General features: G+C 38.5%; 2 protein-coding genes across 6 annotated transcripts; one reads left to right on the top strand and one right to left on the bottom strand.

Annotated features, from left to right (window-relative positions):
- Positions 1–1,540: 1,540 nt before the first annotated feature.
- On the bottom strand, positions 1,541–18,886 carry mapkapk2b (MAPK activated protein kinase 2b). 5 transcript variants are annotated; one of them, XM_065961105.1, is made up of 11 exons: positions 18,749–18,886; positions 17,572–17,696; positions 9,428–9,567; positions 7,874–7,938; positions 6,696–6,775; positions 5,537–5,663; positions 4,005–4,080; positions 3,796–3,920; positions 2,680–2,765; positions 2,497–2,577; positions 1,541–2,240 (listed from the first exon to the last, which is right to left on the bottom strand). In XM_065961105.1, the coding sequence occupies exons 3-11, from the start codon at positions 9,565–9,567 to the stop codon at positions 2,100–2,102; spliced, it is 921 nt and encodes a 306-aa protein (XP_065817177.1). In that variant the 5' UTR covers positions 17,572–17,696; positions 18,749–18,886; the 3' UTR covers positions 1,541–2,099. The 5 variants fall into 5 exon arrangements, with proteins under 5 accessions (XP_065817177.1, XP_065817178.1, XP_065817175.1 ...); XM_065961106.1 differs by lacking the exon at positions 18,749–18,886 and adding an exon at positions 17,810–17,936; XM_065961103.1 differs by lacking the exons at positions 17,572–17,696; positions 18,749–18,886 and adding an exon at positions 12,974–13,569 and having other exon boundaries at positions 4,005–4,074.
- Positions 14,786–24,831, top strand: eif2d (eukaryotic translation initiation factor 2D). The gene is made up of 15 exons (XM_020629444.3): positions 14,786–15,044; positions 15,869–16,059; positions 16,168–16,251; positions 16,345–16,435; positions 16,534–16,641; positions 17,962–18,260; positions 18,587–18,704; positions 18,782–18,827; positions 18,923–19,029; positions 19,145–19,300; positions 20,361–20,450; positions 21,016–21,111; positions 23,538–23,658; positions 24,346–24,520; positions 24,632–24,831. Exons 1-15 carry the CDS (start codon positions 14,989–14,991, stop codon positions 24,700–24,702), a joined length of 1,809 nt encoding a protein of 602 aa, XP_020485100.2. The 5' UTR covers positions 14,786–14,988; the 3' UTR covers positions 24,703–24,831.
- The last annotated feature ends 1,220 nt before the right edge of the window (positions 24,832–26,051 follow it).

The raw sequence follows: 26,051 nt of genomic DNA, 5'->3' as shown, positions 1-26,051 counted from the left end.
TATTTGTCCCCTATCATCAACTTCAAGCATTTTTTGTCTGTCTTTCCCTGTTCCTGCCTGCCTAGGGTACCTATGTTTGTAAATTGCAGTTTTCAAACCATGGAGAAAGTTAACATGTGTTTGTGCATGTGCCTGCAGGCAAAGAGCACAGTCATCCCTCCTTTAGAAAGGCCTCTCCATTCATATGCTCCGAATATTGTAGACAGATTTTAGAGATTGTTTTATTTTCCTAATCTGCTTCCTGGCCCCTTGAGGAAGTGAAGGACAGTGTGATGATTTGAAAATGGAAGTTGTTCAGAAGGTAATAGACCCTAATCAGCAAACAATTACATCAAATCTGTGAGAAGAGGAGACCCGAGGATAAACACATGGGATTCATTTGCACAAAAGACTTGGCAGATTATCAGTCAGAACACAAAAGTCTTTGGTCAAAAGAAATACTCTCGCTAAAAATGAGATCAAAGACGTAATAGTAAGTAATCTTTTCCCCAAAGTGATGTGACATTATCATATTATTTATAGCAAAGGATATCACTCTGTTATACCTGAACCATAAGGATCAATCCAAAATCAAAACAGGATGCAAAAGCTGAACATATTATCTTGTAATTAAAAAGGCTCATGTGAACAAAAACAAAAACAATTTGCTTTATTTTTCATGACAGGATTAGACTAAACTAAAAATGGGGAAACCGATATTAAAAACAACATAATGTAAAACACATTGGTGTTTTACTTTCAGCTTAGGGATTTTTCAAAATTGAAAGGTCACAGAGTGTTGATATTAAAATGTGTGTGTGTATCAAATCTAATGGACAGTTGCTTAACGTCATTAAGCCCATTGACCAACTTAAAAGAAACATTAATGCTGCTGGTCATTTCCAGTAAAGCTTTTTGGTTCCTGCCTGGTTCTTGGCTTTATTATTTTTTTAATTGCTGTATTTTTTTTTTTTGACAAACTATTAAATGGACTGCCATGATATTTGTGAGACATACTCAATCCCCTGGTCAAAGCATCCATCTGGCACTATACATTTCATAATGTTACCATGGACATGCTGATATTTTGAACTATACTTTGAGTATACAGAGGCCTGTTAGCTTTTAACAACGGTTGTTTGCAGATTAAAATACAATTCCCAATCTAACTTCATAATTTATGAGGCGATTTCGGTTAGCTCTGTGACTTAGATACATTTTGGTAGAGTTAGTAAAAACTAAAAAAGTAGAGGTAGTAAAAACTAACTCTACCTTCACATTTGACTGTAGTCTTCATGTGAAAAAATAAGTCGACCATCGAAAATAACCTTATTTAAATAATGTACCAGTTATTTGTGTAGATACAACTAGAAACGTTATTATTATTTTATTTAATTTTTTCCCATGGCATGGCTTTTAGTTTATTTATTGCAAACATGATTGGTGTTAACATGCCACCAAAAATATGTGTCATATGTTGGAAACATTTGAACTGAAGGAAAATTGACTTGATGTTAATGGTAGGAAAGCTAACTGACCAAACAACAACAACACGCACAACTAGAGACAACATCAAGATGTTTAATCCAGAACATAAGGCAGACAGCATAATAGTAATGTGCAACATTTTCCACTGCATGTCTTTAAGTACTTCCTGGATCTAAAAGTTTACTGCAATCCATCTTTCCACTCTAAACACAACGATGCTAAAAAAAGCACTAATGATACTATACTGCTGTAGAGAAGATCAAACAAGAGAACAAGAAAACAAGAACCATATATAAATTGAAACAGACAAAGTTCTAGCATGACTCACAGGGAAGCTATTTAATAACACGTCTTTTCCTTAAACATAACGCATACAGCAGATCTAGGAATACGCCTTGTTGCACATACAGAACACTTTCCAGGCATAGACATAGTTCTAAGTCCTCCAAGTACACTTTAAAATACAAAAAGCATGTCTAAGGATAACTGTATAAAATCAAACAGGGTAAAAACAAATTATAAAATTGTATTTAGGAGCCACTTGACAAGGCTCTGCATTTTATCTAGTGTGAACCAGTTTGTGTGTGTGTGTGTATGCGGGTCTGAGCACCTCTTAAAGAGTCTTTACTTGACTAGCCTGGAGGTTGTGTGGCTACGTTTTTAGTTTTCTTTCTTCTCCTCAGGAGTAGAGGATTTGTTGAGTCCTCAATAGTTTTGATTTTCGTTTGATCATAGTCCACTCTCATCGTTTGCAAGGCATTTGTCATTTCCTCCTATGTACAGAAAACAGTTCAATTTGCCAACATGGTTCAGACAAAAGCAGCATGCACAGTATCTGCGTCATTTTTAGAATTCAAATTGTATGGGTTTCATTTTTGAGCAACAGAGACAGCTATACAAAAAGCATAAAATATTTCAAAAGCGACTATATTGTCCACAAAAAAACCTAGTCAACACTCTACCAATGCCTCAATAGAAAACAATTCAAGTAGCATCAAAATGACTCATAAAAACATCCAAAACACTTACCTTAACCTTCTCCCAGACATCTTGTTCCTCATGCAGCACACGGCTTGTGTGAAGAGGTGTTTGAGGGATCTCCACTGACTGCTGTGATGTGTGACGATATTGATTAGATTTCACCGAATCTCACATATACATTTTGAAACTAAAACTACAAATCAGATCAAATCCAGCAGGAAAGCTTCTTACATTAATCCAGGGATGGTTTTTGAACTCAGTGATGCTCATTCTTTGGGTGGGCTCAGTTTTCAATAACTGGCCGATCAACTGTTTGGCTGAAACAGGAAATCATCATTTAAAGGAAGAACGTGTAACATTTGACACATACTTAAAGTACAAATCAAGTATATCCTCTGTGAATGTCTCTCTGAGTCATTACTGTCTACAGTGAGTGAGAGGGATGAGTGCAGCCAGCTGTTGGCTGTGTTTACATGGACAGGCCTTGTGTATAAAGCTGTTTTCGTCATGGTAGAGCAAAGAAGAATAACACAGCCTACTCAATGATTATTTGGATGCCAAGTTCTGTCGTTAGATTACGCAAAAGTTTTACTCTAGGCTGGGGGTGGAGTCCATGGGTGGAGATACCAGGGGAGGGGAGGGAATCCCACTGTGACATCACACGTTGAGCAAATTTGAAACAGAGCATTTTTCTCTGTGCTGAAAGACTTAGGCAGACTGCAAAGATCGGTTTTTAAATAAGCTGTAGGTATTGTTGCCTGTACACTTTTACGATGGACTGTTGGTCCTTTGTCTCTTAACTCACTCACGCCCATCATGGTGATATCCATGGTAGTTATGTTTTATGTATGTATTTATGTCATTGTGCTGTTTTTTATGGATGTATTGACTACCTCTGTTGCAAACCAAATTGCCCCTTGGGGACAATAAAGATTTTCCAAATCCAAAATTCCAAAGAAAGGTTTATTTTGTGGATCATTAGACCCTCAGGTTAGCAAAATATATGTTCAGAAATATGTCCCCTTTAATGTTTGCATTTATCATAGTAGCCAATCTTTGAAAGTCAGTCAGGTACCTGCAATTAAGTGGGACATTTTCCCAATGTCATTGATTAAAATGTCTATGACAACATTTACACAAACAATGACATATAAGAAAAAATAAAAAAAGGAAATTTAGAGCAAAAACAGGCAGCACTTCGGAACAGAGTATCCATAGATGAAAAATAATGTGAGGTGTGTCTTCCCGGGGGAAACATGGATGATTGTGACCAGGAAGTATGACAAAAGTAAAGGGAAGAGGCATTTCCCTAAAAACATTTCAATCAGATAAACGACACCTTCTCACCTTCCTCGGACACATCAGACCACTCAGGGTTTGGGAACTCATAGTGTCCTTTACAGATCCTTCTTTTCATTCCAGGAGATATTGCGAAACCATGACGTGAGAAAAAAGGAGGGTATCCACAAAGTCTATGCGTAAGAAAAAGGATATACTTGATAACAAGACAGATGGTGTAATTACACAGGCAAGAATTACAAATTTCAAAGACTTACAGGATATACATAATGACTCCCAGAGACCACATGTCACAAGATCGGTCATACTTCTCTGCACCAAGAACTTCTGGAGCTGCCGCAGTGTCAAGAGAAACAGACAAACTGCTGTGTTATACGACTGCCAAAAACATCCAGATCATTGAAGTAGCATTTATATCTTTCTTTTCAAACTTCAGCACAGCATGTAGCCTCATAACCTAGATCAATGCAGCCCATTTGAACACAATTTTAACAACTTAAAATTGTTGAAATCCCTCAAGGGAGAGAACTCAAAGAAAAAGAGTCAGGGAACATTTTTGGAAAAATTGTGATTGATTCTGCTTTTGAATGGCTATCACTGACATAAGGAGGTTTAATCTCCCAGGAACTTAAATTGCTCAAGGTCTCGTTCATCAAAGCAAAAGTAAATGGCTAACACCTGTGTACACTAAAAAGGCTACTAAGGTCACTTCATCAAGCTGAAGATGACTATAATTAGCCTAGATTTCCTATAATTGGTCGTATGCATCCACCAACTATCTTGCAACTAGGGTGCAACGTGTCCCTGGGCAAGTGATTTTCCTTGGCGAACCCAGAATTGCTTACGTCGGCAGCGTATGAAAGCATATAAATGGGATTAGTCACTTCTGATGGTCTCACTACACAGCAACTACTGCCATCAGTAACCACTGCCATCAGTGTGTGAATGGATAGTTGTGACATGTGGTGTAAAAGCTCTCTAAGTGGTCTGAAGAATACAAAAGTGCTATACAAGCTCAAGTCCATTTACCATGGGTGTTTCTTATACAGATGAACAATGTAACTGTGGCCACAACAAGCGATATTATATTTTAAATGATGAAGAGAAACATAACCCTTCATACACAACAACATTATTTTATATAAGATACTGATGCATCACAATCATATACTTCCCTTCTGTGTCAGTTCATTGTCGTATGTTGGATGTCGGTCGTCTTCTGCGCTAGTGGTTTGACTTCTAGTTTTTGTTTTGAAGTAAGTTTTGTTTTTTTGCCTTTTTGTTAAAATAAATCTTATTTTGAGTTTCTGCAATTGGGTCCACCTCCTCTTTGTATTTTTCATCAATCCGCTCATTACAACAAACTCTTCTGTCTGGTGAATAAAATGAATAATATAAACCACATGTTTTAAAACGTGCTAGACCGGAGATCACTGTGACTTCTCACATTTGAACATCCAACACTGATCATTCAGACTGTCTCTCAAGGCACTTCTGAAATACTGTGTTTCAGAGATTGGGAAAGCATACATTGTGACATAACTGTTCTTTCCTCCTTTTTGGAGTTACAGTGACCTTTGGCTATGAATTTTTATTCTCTCAATATTTTATCCTATCTAGATTTTTGTGCAATTTCGACACAGTTATTGTTTCAATTCTTGAGTTATGGCCCTGAAGAGATTAACCGACAATAGCAGTGTCAATTCTGTTTCTGCTGTATATTTGGACAAATAATGTAGATAATCAGATATACAGTAGATAAACAACATCACACGTTGTGGGGTCTTACCAACATAATATGGGGTAAAACATGGTGTTGCTAATGAATTTATCGTGGTGATTTCCTTGGCGAACCCAAAATCAGTCAGCTTAAGCAGAGCATCTGGTCTTTTGGAGGTGTAAAGCAGGTTCTCTGGCTGTAAGAGAAGCAACCCGACATCAGATGTTCAAATCTCAGGTAATTTACCAAAGAAAAACTAAGAATTAAAAATTAGAATCACAGATAAATCAAATGCAAGCCATCTGCTGTCACTACTGTTCAGGTTTAGCAGAAAAATCTCAGGTAACACTGGCAGATTTTCAGATTTGGTGGGAGGGGTTTGGAAAGGGGTTAGCAACCTGTGATAAGATTAAAGTAACATGCACAATGCATTGCTATGTCCATTCAGAAAAGACATGGCAATGGTATCAAAAGTTAAGAAGCTGCATGTACACTATCATCATTTTACTTCTTTCATTTTGCAACATAATCTGCAAATGGACCTCTGTTGCATGTTATTCCCTAATCATTCTACTCTAAAGAATATAACATCTTTAATATCTCATCTGGTGACTTTACTCAACCAGGATTATGCATGATAGAGTTCAGTGTATGAACTGTCATCATTGGACACTCAAGTACACATATTAACCCATAATAGTGTGTGTGAATTGGAAGAATTAGAGGTAAATTGTGTGAATTGGAAAGATAAGATGTAAATTGTCCTATAACTGAACAATAACACATTGCACAATCTTGTTTCCTTTGTGAAAGTGCACTCTAAGCATTTCAGACCAGGGAAAATAACTACAAGTGTGTCAGAGTAACCAATTCAAGATAGAAAATACAAAAATGTTTCAGGGAAAACGTTCACAGTTGTTTAATGGAACTAAGTGATTGTTCCATCGAGGTGTTTCTGGTCACAATACTTCAGTTGCCAGACATTGTTTTTGGTACATATGAAAACAATTAGATTTTCATATGAACAGAACAAATTTCACCCTCAAGCTCCTGAACACCAATTATGAGCTTTGTAGCATGCACAGGACAATAATTACATGAAAAAAAGCATTGGTGTCAATGTCAAATTTGAACGACTGCTTATAATTCTGAGGACAGATCTTGTCACTTTGCATAAAAAACAGTCCACTGCTGCAAGAGTTGACTCACATGCTGACTGATAAATTACCTTGATGTCTCTGTGAGCAATGTTGATGGAATGCAAGAAGAGAATGGCTTCTCCTATACTTTTCATAATGTCAGAGGCCTCTGATGGGAAAACATGATGGTATTAAAACAGAAAGGTGCAGATTAAAGTAAGTATTCAGCGACACATTTTTAAATTTGATGAAGATCCTCTAGACCAGCGATCGTCAACAGGACGAACCGCGGGCCACATGCAGCCCCCTAACACTTCCCATCTGGCCCCCAGAATATAAATAATATTGGGTGGTTAAACAATAAACATACAAACAAAATCGCAAGGCTGAAAAACTTGCCCTAGGTTAATGGGAGAAATTACATTTCCTCTCTGACAACAGTCATCAGTGTCTTTCAAGAAAAAAAGCTGGCCCTTGAACAAATATAGTTGATGACCCCTGCTCTAGACTTGAATGCAATGATGCCTCTTTTGATTGTGTTTTAGTTTCTGTTGTTAGTTCACTGTAATCTCTGCAGGATAAGATTGTCTTCACATACAGAAAGGACTCAAAGGAAACAACCCTGAACCCCGTGTCATTATTATTATGGTTACAATTTATGATAATTGCTGTAACCAACAATCTCTTTCATTTCCTTGATTAATGAATTCGTCGTTTTTAAATTACAAATAAGAAAATGTAAATCATTATTTCCTGAGCAACAGGTTTTCAGATTGTTTGTTTTGTCCAAAACCTTAAAAATATTCAGTTTAGTACATAAAATGGCAAAGAACAAACAAAAATCATCACATTTAAGAAACTTTCACCATTTCCTGTGCCTCTTTATGTGCCTCTGACTGAAACATTGAACTATTAGAGTTTTAGTAAGTTCTCCTCACTGCAAACAGCTCCACAGTTTACTGCTCACTTTCCTTCAGCCATATGAAAAATTGTATGAGGTTACAGCTCATGAATGAAAACCAATACAACATTCTTCATGGCATGATGAACAAAGACCAAGTGTTGTCTGACTTTATTAAATCAACATATGTGTATTTGGCTGCACTCTGACAAAATAAACTCTGCAGCCCCCAGAATCCTGCGGGATGTAGTGAAACTGAACCACATTTACTGTAACCACCAGTAAGTGTACATGAGCCAAAACAACTAGGACTGAAATGCATTAGAGTTATAACTCAGCTTCAGTTGTGAAGAAATACAAATTTACCTCTTTCTGTGAATGCATGATTCCCTTTGTCTTGGATATGTCTGAATAATTCACCTCCATCCATGCTAGAAAGAAGAAAAACAGCAGAATGGGCCAAAGTACACATTATCATGCCAAATATAAAAATATACGTTAAATATATGTTTGTATATGTTTTGCCACCTGTTGATGCAAAATGTTAATAAAAAAATGAATACAACAAACTGCTGCTTGGCTCTGTAAGTAAAAAACATTCATGGTTATAAGATTATTTAATTATGACATCACCTCAGTTTTTTGATGAACAGATGTTGCTAAGTAGACATGGCATGATTTTTTTCATCCTCTAGACCAGGGGTCTCCAATCTTTTTTCATCTGAGAGCTACTTTCAAAAAATTAAAGTGGCCAAGGGCTACTTGCATCAAATCGCTTGCATTTATGTACATAGCTCAGCTGAATTAAGATACTGTTTGTACATGTGTGAAATTGCAATAAGCCAATGCTTATCAATAATCTTAAATTCACATCAATGTCCAAGAAAACTTTAGTACTTCATACTTGTTTTTATGGGCCAAATATATGAATAGTGGGAAGAGGTGCATTTACCATCGTCAGATTTTTATTTTTATTTTTAACACAGTCGGTCAACCTATAGGCGAGCTACTGAAAACCTGCCCGGGCTACCAGTAGCTCCGGAGCTACCTGTTGGAGACCCCTGCTCTAGACCCTCTGTGTTGCATTATGGACTTCTTCCTGGGTAGAATTATATCGCATCAGTTTTTTAATATTTAACCCTTCTGTCTTGCTGCAGTTATTCCTTTTATTTTGAGTCTGATCCACAAGGTTTGCAACTCTCATGAGATTTTTCCATTTCTTTTATAATGTCTTTTGTATTGGTATTTTGTACCCTAGTAAAAAGATTGTTTTCCCAACTAGCTCTTCTCCTATTATGCCAATGTTCAAACTAAATTACTTAGTTGCTGACTCACACTACAAGCCTTATAATAATGCATGCTCTTTTTTTCTTACGTGATTACTATCATTTCTTTTGAGTTGTATATTCTTGTATATATATGGGCAGTTAAAATCCCTAACTCAACATGATTTTGGCCACCAGAGCCTATTGATATTGTTATGCTAGTTCCTGGGAACACAACTCCGCCCCCAAACATGAATGATATGTTTTAGCACTGGTGGACAATTACAATGGGTTTCCTGGATCTTTTTTTTCAAGACTAATGCTAGCCATCTGCAAAGCTTACCTGTTCAAAGAGAGAACAGTGTGTTCCTGCCTAATTATGCTTTATTATGTTATGAGACAAAAAATACTTGTTTTTATCACTTTTGGCCCTGAAGTGTTCTGGAAACTTCTCTTGTCAGTTGGTGTGCATTAAAACAAAGGAGGCTCCACCAACCCACAAAGCAACTAATAAGAGACACAACTCTCAGGGGAAATTTGAAGATGAACAATGTCCAACGAAGAAACTTTTTTTTCAACACGTGCTATCAATTTAAGAGACCACACATGCATCATTAGCTCCGATTGTGTCTGTGCACATGCGGGAAAAACCCACCACTCCATAATGATAAGGAGACACTTCTTGCCATGGTAGAGGTTCTCATAAACATCTATGATGGGTACAATGTGGGGGCAAGGTGACACCCTCCAATGGAGCTCAACCTCTCGTCTGGCTTCTGGACAATCCTGCAGCATCTGACAAACAAACAGCAGAGGAATGAGCAGGTCAGAAAGCAGGGAGACATTTTAAATACAAATGTCCTCATGTAAATCTACTCTGGGTGAAATGGGTGCACTTTTCTTTCAATTCAGTTGAACTGATTTCCAATATCAACATACATAAAGGTATGAGATAGCCTACTTAATATTGTGGCTGTATTGAAGATTGTGTGATGTTTTTTTAAGCCATCATGAGCCTCAGGGGTTTTAACAGTAAAGGCACATTTTTACATGTGTCGATGAAATTATAGTTGATTCAAAGAAAAATTATTATTATTGTAATCTCTACATTTTTAATGTCTATTTTTAATAGAGAAAATACTCATGACCGTACATTATTCGTTTTGAAATATTGAAACAGCTCCAATCACCGTTCATATGCGCAGACAGGGATAATTCAATGGACGTGGACAGTTATGTCATTTTGGTTGTAAAACAAGCTGAGTACTGTTCATGACGCCAGTAGTTTAATGATCTTATATCACAAGAACAAATGGCTATGTGCAGGATTCCAGTTGTAATTGCACAAATTTTGCAGCAGACTTTTTGTGGGGAATGTGATTTACAGAGGTACGTTTGCAGCAACTCTTTCCTTGACTAGATAAGTCTTTCTCACATACTATGTATCTTAATGAAATGTTTGTTCTTTCCTGACATGCGCTTTTTTCAAAGACCTCAGGAATGTCAGCGGATGAGCCATTTGGACTTAAAAATTAGGTTAAATCTTTAAAGATCGATTACGTAGAGAAGGATGAAAGGTTTGCTGATATTCAAAGAGTTCGTATAAGAAGGTATTTAAAAGTGTCTGTTTTCATGTACTGCCGCTCCATGCAGCGGCTCGCTTTTTTTTTTTTTTTTTTGAGATTTATTTTTGGGCTTTTTGTGCCTTTAATGGAGAGATAGGACAGTGGATGGGGCTGGGGGTCGGGGAGAGAGAGTAGGGAATGACATGTGGGGGGGGGGGAGCCACGGGCCGGATTCAAACCTGGGCCGTCCGCTTTGAGGACTGTGGCCTCCATATATGGGGCGCACGCACTAACCACTGCGCCACCAACGCCCCACCGGCTTGCTTCTGACTCTCTCTGTAAGGCTCTGAAGTGCCCACGTTCAGAGTCCCAAAGTCTGGTCCGATTGGTCGGCCTGTCTGCTCTGCCGTAATTGGTCAGTCGCTCAGCACGGTTCTCGGAAATTTCATGCCCCTTTTACCATATTGGGAATGCAGCCACTTTGGCTCCGAGGAGAGCAAAAACATTAGCACCTTAGCACTACTGTGCTACCACAGGCTACGGCATATCGTGTCCGTGCTACAGAAGTTAATGGGCGTGCAACATGAGCTGCAGGGCTTTCCACAACGAGCCAATGGACTTAGATCAGTGATATCACACTGACAAGACGTCACACTGGCAAATTTTTATCGAGGTGGGACAGGACACATAGAAAACACACTAAAGAGCATATAAAACCAGAAAAAGCATGATATGGGCCCTTTAAGTCAAACTCTGTCAAAGGCTTCCAATATTGCAAATAGTTTTCCAAAAAAATGCTATTTGATGCCACTGATGAAGTGTTTTCTCTGTAATTAAAAGATTATTCACTGACACGATGATGATAAAATGGGTGTTTGCCATCAAAAGAATTTTAAGCCTGCACAGATGGGGATTAGCTCAAATAAAAGCCAGGACAAATGTTATTGTATGTTTGTTACTCCACTATTTTTCAATCTCAAAACCTTCACTTTCACTGTAATAAAAGCAGCGTATAAACTTTCTGCATGACACCCTGTCCATGCTGTGCCCAGCTAGATGTCATAATCTCTCTGACATCTCAGGCATCTGCATGAGGCTACTTTTAGACACTGGCATGTCCCCCCTCTCCATGTCTAGCTGGCATCATGTCAACATAAAAAGTCAACACTCCTCTTTCAAAACAGTCAGGACAACATGGTACACCGGAGGCCAAAGCTACTGGGCAATATGTAATTTACAGACTGAAACAGAAATAAGACCCTGACAGAGGCGCCCGTTGTGTATGATCACAAAAAAAAACAGAAAATTACAGGATTCCAAGAGAGAAAATCTGTAACTCACAGCTCATGCTCAGTGACCTCACCTCTCGAACTTTGGCAGCACTCAACTTTAACTCTAAATACTGCTTTTAACTCCAAATGCAGGTAGTGTTTAGTTGGATGTGCATCACACGCACTTTTGGAGTGACAAATTGATCCCAGAGGAATGCAGTGGGGTAATATAATTATTTATCTCTCCCCACTGGCTGGAACACAGACTTAAAAGGGGGAAACTTTGAGAAGCAGATTTTCTACAAAACCAAAGATAAGCGAGGCGCATCTGTTAACTTTCAACTCACATCCTGAAACATCTTGGGCTCAGCCTTTTCTATACTCCTCTTTTTTTTCTTACTCATCCTGATGATGTGACAAAAGACAGACAACTTTGATCCATGAAGACTGTTTTTCATCAACACCTAAGCTTTGATCCTGTTTCCTCCATAAAAAATAAGGAAAAATCTCTCCTGAATCAAGGAAATGTAGATAACAAGTAATTTGGAACAAGAAAGGCCCCAGCAGGAACTATTTGCAAACAAAATCCACGTAAAGCTGCAACTGCTGCATTTAAGTAGATTTAGAAATTGTAATAAGAACAAGAAGGCGATAATGGAGAAGAACAAGAACAAGAAGGAGAGGAGCACGAGAAAGAAGGAGGAAAGGCAGAACAAGAACAAAGGAAACCGAAGAAATATGAAAAGAAGAAGAAAAAAGTAGAGGAAGAAAAAAACAGAAAAGAAGAACAAAGAAGAACATAAAAGCGGAATGGAAAGGGTGAAGAACAAAAAGGATATAAAACATGTGCAGAATATGACTAAAATGACATTTGACAGAACAGTATAGGCTTATAATTTATGGTTATAACGGTTTGCTAAATGTCAAACTCAAATCAGATTTTGACAGAGGGATCTGCAATCTGTGACAATCTTTTAGCTCATATACACAACTCTCTCCATATCCAAACCCATATAGCTTAATATGTTTCACTATGACTCAAATGATGGTTATGACAATGCTTCAGTAAAAAACTGTAGAAAATCTGTAATGCTATATTTACCAACACAGGCCTACATTTTTTTAATGATGCAGGTTGCAAACTCTTAAACATTCTAACACTATAGGCAAAAGCACATTTGCCTTTGAAAGCCCCCTTAAATAAAAAGTAGGCTATACAGATTTACATTTAGCTTATTAAAATAAATAAGCATCCAGTGTAAAGTAGCCTACAGCTATCCATTTTAGTACATTTATAACAAGTAGGCTAATTTATTACATATTTTTGGTGAAAAAAAAAAAGTTAGTTTCAGAAAACATGTTTACCTTTAGTGCATACTTCTCCCCACTCTCTTTGTGGAATATTTCCATCACTCTGCCATTTATCCCCATCCCCAGCACCTGACTCGTTAACGTATAAACATCTGTAATAACATTGCTTTTGATTTGAAGAGGAACGGCAAACTGTCTCACAAAACACTGAGGGAAAGGAGCAGAGTTGAGATCAGGCTGCTGTTGGATCGGGAAAGTCGGCTGGTGCTGATTTGACATGATAACTATCGGCGACACATGACTGTTTACCGTTCAAACAGGTGCGTCCAGTCCTTGAGGAGTAGCCTAACCTCAGCTAGTTCAGTACCGCTCAGTCCTGGTTTACTGTTCGCCCACCTCTTGCTGGGACAAGTCCTGGGACAGTCCTTCACACGAAGCAGGCGGGTGACTGTCCAGGAAGTACACTTTAAACTTCGGTTGACACTTTATCAACTTGGACTAAGAGTCGCACAGTGTTGGCTCGCTTGATAAATGAATTCATTTAAAATTAAAATTCAAACTTGTGGGCGAAATTGGCCGACGTTAACGCACCATCAAACTGTGACAGTCACCCAGCAGGGACTGTGTCTGCGGACAGGATCAGCTGGGTGGCTGCCCAAATGTCACTCCAAAATTATGAAAGGCTATTTGTGATGTGACTATTTAAATCTCCCTATGCCGGCTGAAATTTGGAAACATGTTTCCTGAAGAAATGCAAAGGGGAATACTGTAAGTGTAGGCCTATGAGAAGCAGATCATCGAAAGTGGAAGATAAGTGAGAAGCATCTGTTTTTCACTCAGACCTCAGCATGAAACATTGTGGACTCAGCCTTTATTCACTGATAGTGAGAATGTGACAAAAGACAGCCATAATGCGGTTTTATTACTCTACATAAATAAGTGGGTGGGGTGGGGGGGGGGGTTCTTTTTATTTCAACTGTCTTTTATTGATTTTTGCATTAATTGTAGACACGTTCATGTAGCAATATTAGCACACAAGCATCCAGCATAAGGTGTAAAAGAAAGTAACGCAATGTGCATGAAGGGGAACATATCACCCTTGACAACAACAGTACAAACACCCCTTGTACAAAATAAATAAATACATAATAAATAAATAAATAAATAAATAAAAGTTATGATAATAATAATAATAATAAAACCAAAAAAAATAAAAAAAATAAAAAAAATATATATATATGTACATACACCTATATACACATACATACACATAATTCAAGAAACCAATGAGCAAAAATTATGATAATAAGGAATAAATTAATAAATGTAAAAATATATAAAAACAAAACATACAATATAAATAATAAGAAAAGAAAAAAGAAAAGGGACAAATCAATATTAAAGTTATATTAAAGTTATCAACCGCTGTAAGAAACCCAAAGTAAAATTTAAATTGCAACTAAAAGAAGGAGGGGGGGGGTCCTTTTTAAGTATGTTAAATGCCCCCATTAAAAACAGAAATGGCCTAGTAACAGTCTAAAAAACTTAGAAAAGCTAGCTTTAGTATAATGATGTCAGCTCTTGTGTTTGCTTAGCAACCAGCATGACGGACTTGTGTTCAGCAAAGATGACAAATATATCAACAAGTGCAGTGGCCCAGTGGCTCTTGACACATTTAACAAGAACTCAGCAAAAAGGTAGTTTTTTTTTCTGTCAAAAAGTGTTGGTGGGCACTACGGGGATGTTAACCTACAGGTTTGTATTCACCGTGCAATGGGTGACGACACTTTAATCCTGACGATGAAGGAGGCTGAAGGACGACCTCTCATCATGCACTTAATTTTCGTCCCGCGGAACTAACGTGTTGCTGCGGTACAGTTTCAAATCGGACATAAACATGTGTCGGACCAGTAGACCCAGCAAATAAACAGTACATTTCTGTACAGCTAAAATAACACACATTTAGACTGTTCTCTGGTGAAGAGGCGTTAAAGAATTGTTTGCGCTGATGTTATGAAAATAGTTGCATTATCTCTGCGGCGGACGAGCTGATTTTGTACTCTGAGAGGATGTTTGCGAGACCGTTTCGTGTCAAATCCAACACCGCAATCAAAGGATCAGACAGGTGAGCCACTGCCTCTGACTGCTTCTATTTCAAATCACTTTAATGCTTTGTCGTCACTTTTAATAGCTGCAGTGTCGTTCAGTCTGAGTAAAATTAAGAGTTGAATTGAAACCTCTCAACAACAACAGAAAAACTCAATTTTGAAGGTATCAGAAATGATCCAGAATAACAGACTGCAACTTGCACATTGCTGTGACAGGTCAATATGTCAGTGATGCTTGTTTTAAGCCTCGTGTTTGTGTATACAATTATGGAGTATCAGTGTCCTGCAGCATATCAGCAATCTTCATAAACTTGATCGCTAGTCTGACAATTTTTTTAATCCCAGTGCCCGAATTTATGTGATTATATCAAAGCTATTGATGATATTCATATTAAGATAAAATATCTTTGTGATGTTGTCTTGTATTTTCTGTAATCAGACTTCTCCTAGAAAGATCTCTTCAATATCATTTTGTTGTTTTGCATTTTTATACATTATGTGCGTTTAAGTCTGGATTCAACATGTCTGGTGTTAAAGCTTCTCGTAATCATACTGCTCAGCCGTATTTGATACAGATCATTCTGACAGGCTGTGTACACTCCTACAAAGTTCAATGCACCAGACAGTACAAGATAGTAACCAGCCATTTACCAGTTATACAAAAATACGCATATAACATTGATATTTTGAAGACAAATTATACTTCTTTGACAAGCAGGCCTTGTATTAGACAACTGATTTTCTTCTTTCCATACATATGTTTTAAATAGTTCCAACCTGTTGCATTTACTGAGAAAATCTGAAGAAGGAGGTTAACGACTTCTTGTTTTCTCACACACAGGAGAAAGCTCAAAGCTGACATATCAGCTGCTTTCCCTTCATTGCCTGCTGATGAGCTGTCTGAGCTGATCCCCAACAAAGAGGAATTAAATGTAGTCAAGATTTATGCACACAAGGGAGAGTCTGTGACTCTTTATGTTCTTCATAAAAACCCGCTCTTCTTTGAACTGGAAAAACGGCTTTATCCAACAGGTAATTTATCTGAACATCAATGTACATCAAGATGACTGAGTAAAAAAAAAAGTACCTTTCTGCAACAAATTTTCACTTTATAATAAATATATATGATATTATTTTCAGTGTATGTGCTTTGGCGATACCCTGCTCTCCTGCCAGCATTCAGAACATGGCCCCCAGTGCTTCAGAAGTTGATTGGAGGGGCAGGTATGTTTATTTTTTAAAGATTAAGACCTGAACAGTTGCTTTAAACTGTACATTAAGACAGATACAATTAACAAGAACTTTGATTCCCTCAAGATCTCATGCTGCCAGGTGTGGTGGTGTCGTCAAGTGGTCTCCCAGATGTAAAGCAGGGTGACTGCTGTGCTGTAACAGTCGTGAGCAATAGGTAGGCTATGATAAGCAACATGTGAAGACTTCTGTCATAGCCTTTTAAAGGCATAATAGAAGTCCTCAACAGTGACACTGTTCCTTTGGTTGATGCAGAGCTCCCGTTGCAGTTGGCACTGCTGCCTTGTCGAGTTCAGAGATGCAGAGCGTTGGTATGAAAGGCAGAGGAGTGTGTGTTCTCCACACATACATGGATAGTCTCTGGTAAGTAGCTCCCATTTTTCTTAATTGAAATCCTGCATCTTTTTGAAAGAATGCTTTTGTTTCAAGGGGTAGTTTTATATTTCTTAAGGCGGGTTAAATGTGAAGATACTAGAGATACACCGATTGCAATTTCTGTTTTTAACATGTTCTGAAATGTAAAAAGAATTCTTACCAGAAACTCTGAGGCAAACTAGTTTACTAACTAATTTATTATTTTTGTGGTATATATAAAAGTCTCAATGTAAAAAAAAAAAAAAAAAAACATTATGGTGACAGAGTAATATTATTTTTCCTGTTAGTGACTTCCTTGAGTCTCAGCTGGTTGCCTAGCAACCTCTCAGTGACTAGACATCAGGAAGTCAATGGGCATGACATACAAAGATAATATAATTTCCAACTCAGTCCACTGTGTCCCTGTGTGGAGATCAATAAAGTGACCAAAATCATCGGCCCATTAATATGTGTGTTTTGTTTCAAGGCAACATATATTGAGATTTCACATTTAAGACATCCTCAGTGGACCTAAGTGCTGCACAGGTGTTTAACGCACAATATAAAAGGACAAACATGAATACAATAAACAATGAATAAATAACTCAATAAGAAACACTATAAATAAATGAATAAATAGGAGCGTATTCAAAATGTCAAAATGTCAACCTCAACTTGTATTAAAAGCCAGTGTCAACAGGTGTGTCTTAAGAAGTGATTTAACATTTTCAATGGATTGAGCAGCACTGATGTTCCACAGTTGTGGAGCAGTCAACGCAAAGACTCTGTCACCTTTGGCCTGCATCTCGGAACATCCAAGACCAAGAGCATCTGGTGTGTTGACCAGAGTGCTCTGACTGCAGCATGTAGGTGCAACAGCTCAGATAATTAAGAAGGTGCCAAACCATTTACGTTTTCAAAAATGCAAGTCATAAAAACCTTAAAACCGGATCCCGAAGCGGACAGGAAGCCAGTTGAGAGAAGCCAGTTCAGGCGAGATGTGGTCACGTCGTCTCTTTCCTGATTCGGACACGTGCTGCTGCGTTCTGAACCAGCTGCAAGCGCTGATGGAATCCACACCAACAAACAAAGAGGTTAAAATAGACTAAACAAGATTTAATAAACATGTGAATGACTCTCTCAAATTCATTTGAAGGAGGATAGGGCTCTACCTTACCCAGCTGTCACAACTGCAAAAAGCTGGTCTTGACCAACAAGCTAATCTTGAAAGAGCTGTCCAAACTCAAACTGAGATTTTTGATGGAAGGGTGACTTTAGGAGACACGGCGCAGACTAACTAAAGCTTTCTCTATGATTCACTTTTTCTAGGGCATTTGGGGACAAGTCAGGTCCTCCTTCTTTACTGCACACAGAGAGCAAAGGACAAGGGTTGAATGGAGAGGAATGTGAGGTCGACAGTGAACTGGAGGGAGAGGAGGAGAAGTGTATGGAGGAGGAGGAGGAGGAGGAGGAGGAGCAGCACCAGCAGCAGAGTTCCGATGAAACAGTCACTGATCAAGCCTGTTCTGGTGTTGGGGAACTGAGTCTGGCTAAGGAGGAGGGAGAGAAAGGTGAAAAGGACAACGAAGAAGAGGAGGGGACTGAGGATGATCTGAAAATGCCACAAGGTATTAGGTGTAGTCATAACCCCCACAGTATGAGTCAAAATTAACTATTTGAAGTCTTGGATTTGCAGCAAAGTACTTTTCCACAGTTCTTTTTCAACAGTTTAAGACAGGCTCAGCTTTTATTAAGGCTAAGCTTCAATGAATGCTGTCTCAGGTTCTAATCAAATTGAAACATTCACTGCTAAATGATTGCAGGGCTGGATTGAGTGCCTGTAGATTTATTTTTGTGGCCATATGGTTGTGTTTTGTTTATTTTCTGATGTGGCAAAATGGAAGCGTGTCCAGAAAGGAAGGGATGTGACCCGGGTCAAACCTTGATTTCACAGAGATAATGGACGCCCTGCTATTGCAGTGTTTCCTCCATGCTCTCAAGAGCAAGGTGAAGAAGTCAGAGCTCCCTCTGCTGACCAGTACATTTCTTCGCAACCATATGTTCTCCTGCTGGTAAAGTTCAATTCATCCTTTAAGAAATGCAGAGGGGTACTCACGTTTTGTACTCAAAGCATCTGGTCTTTTTTCAGCCCAAGTGGGAAGCAGCTTGATATCAAGAAATCAAGCTATAAGAAGGTAAACTGCATGTCGAGAATGTGGCATTTAACACATACACATGGACAGATGTATAACTCCACTAGTGAGCATTAACAAATGTTTTTGTCCAACAGCTTTCCAAGTTTTTACAGGCCATGCAGCAGAAGCATAACCTTGTGCGGGTAAAAGAACTGACCAAGGGTGTGGAGAGCATTGTGGAAGTGGACTGGAAAAATCGAGAGTGAGCCAAGTCCTGCCTCAACTTAAAGAAATTCTTGGTTGGGATTCAAAACCTTCACAGCCCGCCCACATGTCAGCCCTTTATTTTTTTTTTTTATTGCATTAACTCTTTGCAGACTGCGCTCCTTCAGCGTTCCTGAGGAGACAGATGTGGAAGCAGCTCCCGCGCAGGATGGAGGAGAGGGTGAAACACTGTACCATCCTCCTGAGATCACGACTCTTTACTCTGTGTCCGCTCGACTGGAGCCTCTCTTTCTGGATGCAAAGAAGAGGTGTGTGTGTGTGTGTGTGTGTGTGGACAGATTTGTTCCTTTTCTTTATACATTTACATTTACCTGCATTTTCCAGTTGTTTATTTCAGGCTACATATAACCTTCAATTGCCTTGGGCTCATACTGGATAATAAACCCAGTTTCACACCCAGAACATATTGAAATGCTGCCAGCATAGCACTGGAAGCATTCACCACCCCCACCTTCTGCTTAACCAGGACATAATTCAAACCAGAGCAGTCTTCTGCCCCCCCTCACCTCCCCATGTGTACTCATGCTAGCTGTCTTCAGAAGGAACAATCTGTCCCCTGTAAGACATGAGGCTTCATACATAATTAGTATTTAAACTCCCAAACACTCAGATCTCAAAAGACCGCCACCGACTGCCCAATTTCACTCAAATTCCATCTGGCTGCAGATAGAAGTCTCTGAGAAAGACTGCTTCCCACCCGTTTCGTTCCCCACAACCATAGTGGTTCTGAACTCTAAAGCATGACAATCACATTTACTGTTCTGTTCAATTTAATTTTGTTGCATGTTCTTGGAGGAGAAACATAATGAACATGCACAAACTCTTAACTTATAAGTCACAGATGTAATGTTTTTTTGATTTTACATTAAAGTGGGAGATTTTTCTTGTCCAGGAGTTACAATAAAACATAAGTGTGTATTCATAAGATCAGGTATTTTCTAAAAATGGTTTGAGTTCTTAGATGTTATTTTGAGAATTTGTAAAAATAATATTAACTTTTTATTGTGAACAAAATGGTTATTAAGACACTTATTATTTGACGCTAAATCTACTTATAGAGACAGGCATTGCAAATGAGCTTAGCCCATAAATATACAATGCTAGGAGGAAGTAGTTGAGGCAGTATTGTTGTTCCTATAAATATTACGCTTCTTAATGAATTAAGCTTCTGGTTTTTTTTTAGTGTGCAATTCATGATTCAAGATTACAAAAGTAATAGGAACCCCCATTAAGAAGTAAGGGTGTCACTGTATTGATACATTTCTCACAATCATTCCTGTACTAATGTGTGCTTTGGTGCTTCCACAGAAAAGGGACAATCCTACAGCCTGCTGAAGTGAGGAACATTGTCACGGAGTATGTGAAGCAGAATGAATTGGTGGATGAAAATAATAAGAAGTAAGAAGATCCTAAACTTCTGTAACAAGAAATGAATTTGCTCCTGGAGATCGTTATTTTTGAAACCTCAGATGCTTAAATATATAGCCATTGTTTTTGGCTCTTGGGAATGGGTTTCTATATCACATAGAACTATATAAAACTCTAGTTAGCTGACATAAGATGAGATAGTAATCGCACAACACTGAGGGCACAGAGTTCTTTCAGACTTTGAAGATGAGCAGCATTTTGTTGATAATGGGTGCACTTGTAAAAGTGCAGCATTAAAGCCCACTGAACAAATACAGGGCTGACCCCAGACCATGTGATGTGATATAATTGGCTAAAATGCTTAAATGTGACTCTCATGTTTCTTTTTAGCTCCTGAAAATCGTGCATGTTCTGATGTGAAACTAACTGATATTGACTGATTAGACTGAAATTAGATCAAATCTGCCCTGAAACTTAAAGGCAAATTTTATTGAATTTGTCATGTTCCGCTGCAGTATGTTTCCTGTTGCAGGGCAGCTCTGCAGTGTTTAAATGCTCCTTTTTAATGCACCAATCCTTTTCTCTTCTTTAATAGTTACGTAACCATAAACCCAACTCTGTGCGACTGCCTGTTGGAGAAATCTGAGTACCAGGAGATAGATTCTCTCAAGTGGGATGACCTCTTTAGCAGGTAAATGTTTTTCGCCTGTCTCGATGTGTGATTCAAGGTACCACACTGAAAATAAAACTGCTGCTATTGAAAACAAAGAAATTGTATTAAAAGAAGGCATGTCATGTTGCTTTTAGTCCCTTTGTCTCAAGTCATATCTATTTGTGTTTGAGCAGATTGACCAAATGGAAAAAGCTTGGAGAATTCAGATTCTCCACAGGATTTGAGGTTCTCTGTAATGACTGCCCCTTCCTGCTTTTAGGTCATAGTGTTGACCTATTTATTTTTTTTAAGACTAGTTCGATCAATATTTGTCTCTGTTCTTGTTTTAAGAATATCAACATGTATCTTGTTTATTTCTGATCGATATGCCAACACTGTGAAAGGCTGACAATGTTCAAGATGTTTTAGTTGTGCTATGCTTCAAAGGTCTCATAATCAAATTTAAGTAGAGGTCAGTTCTGTTGCTGAAAGTCTGGAGCTTCACTGTTGGCACTGCCGTACTGACTGCAGAGAAAATGGGTAAATACCATTATTATGGTCCTGTGATTTACTGGCGAACAGTCCAGGGTGTATCCCCCCTCTCGCCCAATGACAGCTTGGCTCGGCTCCAGCTCCCTGTGACACGGAACAGGGAAAAGCGGTATACAGTTGCAAGAAAAAGTATGCAAACCATTTGGAATTTCTTAGTTTTCTGATTAAATTGGTCATAAAATGTGTTCTGATCTTCATCTAAGTCTCAACAATAGACAAACACAGTCTGCTTAAACTAATACCACACAAACAATTATATGTTTTCATGTTTTTGTTGAACACAACATGTAAACATTCACAGTGCAGGGTGGAAAAAGTATGTGAACCCCCTACACTAATGACTTCGTCAAGAGCTAATTGAAGTCAGGAGTCAGCCAACCTGGAGTCCAATCAATGAGATGAGATTGGTGGTGTTGGTTAAAGCTGCCCTGCCCTATAAAAAACACACTCCAGGTTTGAGTTCGCTATTCTCAAGAAGCATTGCCTGATGTGAACCATGCCTTGCATAAAAGAGCTCTCAGAAGACCTACGATTTAGAATTGTTGACTTGCATAAAGCTGGAAAGGGTTACAAAAGAATCTCTAAAAGCCTTGATGTTCATCAGGGTAAGACAAATTGTCTATAAATGGAGAAAGTTCAGCACTGTTGCTACTCTCCCTAGAAGTGGCCGTCCTGGAAAGATGACTGCAAGAGCACAGTGCAGAATGCTCAATGAGGTGAAGAAGAATCCTAGAGTGTCAGCTAAAGACTTACACAAATCTCTGGCACATGCTAACATCTCTGTTGACGAATCTACGATACGTGAAACACTAAACAAGAATGGAGTTCATGGGAGGACACCACAGAGAAAGCCACTCCTGTCTAAAAAAACATTGCTGCACGTTTGAAGTTTGCAAAAGAGCACCTGGATGTTCCACAGCACTACTGGCAAAACATCCTGTGGACAGATGAAACAAAAGTTTATTTGTTTGGAAGGAACACGCAACACTGTGTGGAGAAAAAAAGGCTCAGCACACCAACATCAAAACCTCATCCCAACTGTGAAGTATGGTGGAGGGGTCATCGTGGTTTGGGGCTGCTTTGCTGCATCAGGGACTGGACAGATTGCTATCGTTGACGGAAAAATGAATTCCCAAGTTTATCAAGACATTTTGCAAGAAAACTTAAGGCCATCTGTCCACCAATGGAAGCTCAACAGAAGATGGGTGATGCAGCAGGACAACGACCCAAAGCCCAGAAGTAAATCAACAACAGAATGGCTTCAACAGAAGAAAATACACCTTCTGGAGTGGGCCAGTCAGAGTCCTGTCCTCAACCCGATAGAGATGCTGTGGCATGACCTCAAGAGAGTGATTCACACCAGACATCCCAAGAATATTGCTGAACTGAAAAAGTTTCGTAAAGAGCAATGGTCCAAAATTCGTTGCCAGCAGGTCTGATCTGCAACTACAGGAAACGTTTGGTTGAGGTTATTGCTGCCAAAGGAGGGTCAACCAGTTTTTAAATCCAAGGGTTCACATACTTTTTCATGCAACTGTAGCTAATGGATTGGTGTATGGACCATCGTTATGGTGTTAAACATAAAACACATGGAGAGTGTTAGAAATTTGGTGTGTCGACTTTCCCCCTCAAACATAAATTAGGTGATACTGAAGACAACTTGAGGCAATGTGAATTAAGGCTCAGTGAGACAAGATATATTCATTTTGCTTGATTGCGGTAACTACACCATTAGGTAAATGAAAATGGGGAAAAAATATAGCTTTAGTTTACATGTAGACTTTGGTGAAGGTATGCTCTACATTAGTTACATGTATGGAGGGATAGATATTTAAGCAAATCTGGTACAACTTTATCCTTGTGTCTCTTAACTTCTTGGGCAGATTTAACAGTATATCTTCTAATTTTCACAGGACTTTGGGAAGAATGCAGGAGTGCTATGAAGTTGTATTCCCTGGACAAGCACCCATGAGAAAGAAGGGCCACATTGAGCCCATTGACATCTCTGTGGCTTCTCGCGGCTCCAATAAGAAGGTTAAAACTTTCACCTCAAACTTTCAAATTGTAAGCTGCAGGTCAGCAGCGAATACTTCTTATTCATTATCTCTACTGATGATACTTGAGACTGTAACAAGACGAATGGTCTGCAGTTGATCAAGTCCGTAATTAGGTGCTGGTGTTCTTTGGGATGTTAACGCATCTTTTTTTAGCATGTTAGCAGGCCAAGCTTTGCTAAACTTAGTACAGCAGGTACTTAAAGGGATGTCAGTTTTGCTGATATTTATACATAGATATATCTCAGAATGTTTCCTGAAGTGGACATAAGTAACTGTGAAATTAGACAGAGACACATTTCAGTTTTAACAAGAAATAGCCCCATAACCAGAAAAAGGTTGTTGTAATATTTTTGGCTCGGATGTTGAGGACTAATTAACCCACACTGTCCTAGAGCCATGCTGCCAGAGAAGCCGCAGATCTGATCAACATGAATTGTTGGATAACTGTTGAGAAATTAACCTGCCAGTGCTCCCTGTTGAGTATTAGAGACACTGTTTATACACGACCTCAGCTACAAACCTTTGACATTTGAGTATCAGGTGATCTTTTTACTTATTGACTGGCATAGGTTAAGTACAGATGAGCAGTAAACGCATGTCAGTTTATTAACAGTCCTGCTGATTAACTGTTCTAGCTTTAACAGTTTCCATACGCTTCCTTTAGGTTACTGTAATAAAGAACCTGGAACTTTACGGTTTGGATCCTGCAGTTGTGGCCACTGCTCTGCAACACCGAGTTCAGGCCAGCTCTGTCTTGCAGTCAATCCCTGGAGCCAAAGACAAAGTCCTGGTGCAGATCCAAGGGAACCAGATCCATCAAGTCGGCAATTTCCTGCTAGGTTTGGAACATAATACTTTAATTGCCTTACAAATCGCTTCTGTTATTTTTATCCACTTTCACAAACAAATTAACTTTATCTTATCTTTTTTTTTTTTTTTTTCAATTTCAGATCATTATCAAATTCCTCGTAAGTACATCCAAGGACTAGACAAAGCACCTAAAGGTGGCAAGAAAAAATAACATTTCTGTAATACCAACAATTTGCTGTCCAAAAAGCTGCTTTACTTTAGGTAAACACAATAAAAACAGTTTGTGTAATAAAGTTGATCTACTGTCATCTTCTGAAGGATGATGACAGAAAGCACAAGACTTCGTTGTTCTTTGTTTGTCTCCCAGTGATTATACCAATTTAAGGAGCTGAGCATTTCAAGAATTTGGTCTTGGTGGTGAAGAGAACTTACTCTTCTCTCAGTCTAGGGTGTATCCCCCCTCTCGCCCAATGACAGCTGGATCGGCTCCAGTTCCCTGTGACACTGAATGTGGAAAAGCAATATAGATAATGGATTGATGTATGGACCATCATTATGGGGTTAAACATGCAAAACATGGAGAGTGTTAGAAATGTGGTATGTCAACTTTGCCCTCAAACATAAATAACTTTTCTCTCTGTGGTTTAAACCTTCAAAACAATCATAGTAAACAAGGTAAAACAATATTATGTTCAATTCAGACTTGAAAAAAAATACCTTAAAGGTAACATTCACAGCAGTAAAGCAGAGCGGGACAGGGATTTGGTTAGGGTTTGGTCTGTGGTGTAACTAGGACAAGGCAACTTCAGGTCTTAGGTCATGTTGTTAAATCCAGTTACATATTTGTAATCCAACATGACACTACAAAATTAAACCTTGTTCCAATCAAGCCTGTCTTCTGTGGGATAATACTTAAAATTCAACTTTGGGAATTCCCCACACCAAAGGAAATTTCATAATTATCCTGCAGTAATTCTTTTGAGCATGTATACTTCTTAAATTTGATTTGTTTGTTTTTTTAAGAGATGGACTCCACTTTAACTCGAGGCTGTGTTCAATTATGCAGCCTCAGCTATGTTGAGGTCAGGTCGCTGTGACGACCACCATGGTGTCTCGTCTGCAAATTCAGAGTTTTTATCAAGTTTTTTATGTTTTTTTTGAATAGCAGTAAAAGATGGAATTTACTCCAATCTTTGCTTTCTCTAAACTGTATCCACTTCTCAGCCACTAATTGCTCATTTGAGAGAAGTACATGCAGGATGCATGAAGATGAGGGGGCATTTGAACGTAACAGGACAGAGTAATGCAACAGTTTTTCGTTTATTTATAGTAATTGTTCTCCCAAAATAAACTGGATGTAACAGTAAATACAGATAAGATGGTAGAGCATGGTTTTTAATCAATTTAAGTAGTTAACTTATCTGCTTTGGAAAGCATCCAACACTTGTATATTCCATACAATAGACAGAGATGCAACTGACTTATAGAGCTGCAGCTAATTTTCACAGAAGGCTTTAGACTGGCATGAGAATAAATACCAACTCTTTTCCAAACCTGGCA

The sequence above is a fragment of the Labrus bergylta genome, chromosome 12, assembly GCF_963930695.1.
Source record: "Labrus bergylta chromosome 12, fLabBer1.1, whole genome shotgun sequence".
NCBI lineage: Eukaryota > Metazoa > Chordata > Actinopteri > Labriformes > Labridae > Labrus > Labrus bergylta.
Note: the sequence above shows the minus strand (reverse complement) of the source record. Positions and strands in the feature narration are given on the sequence as shown.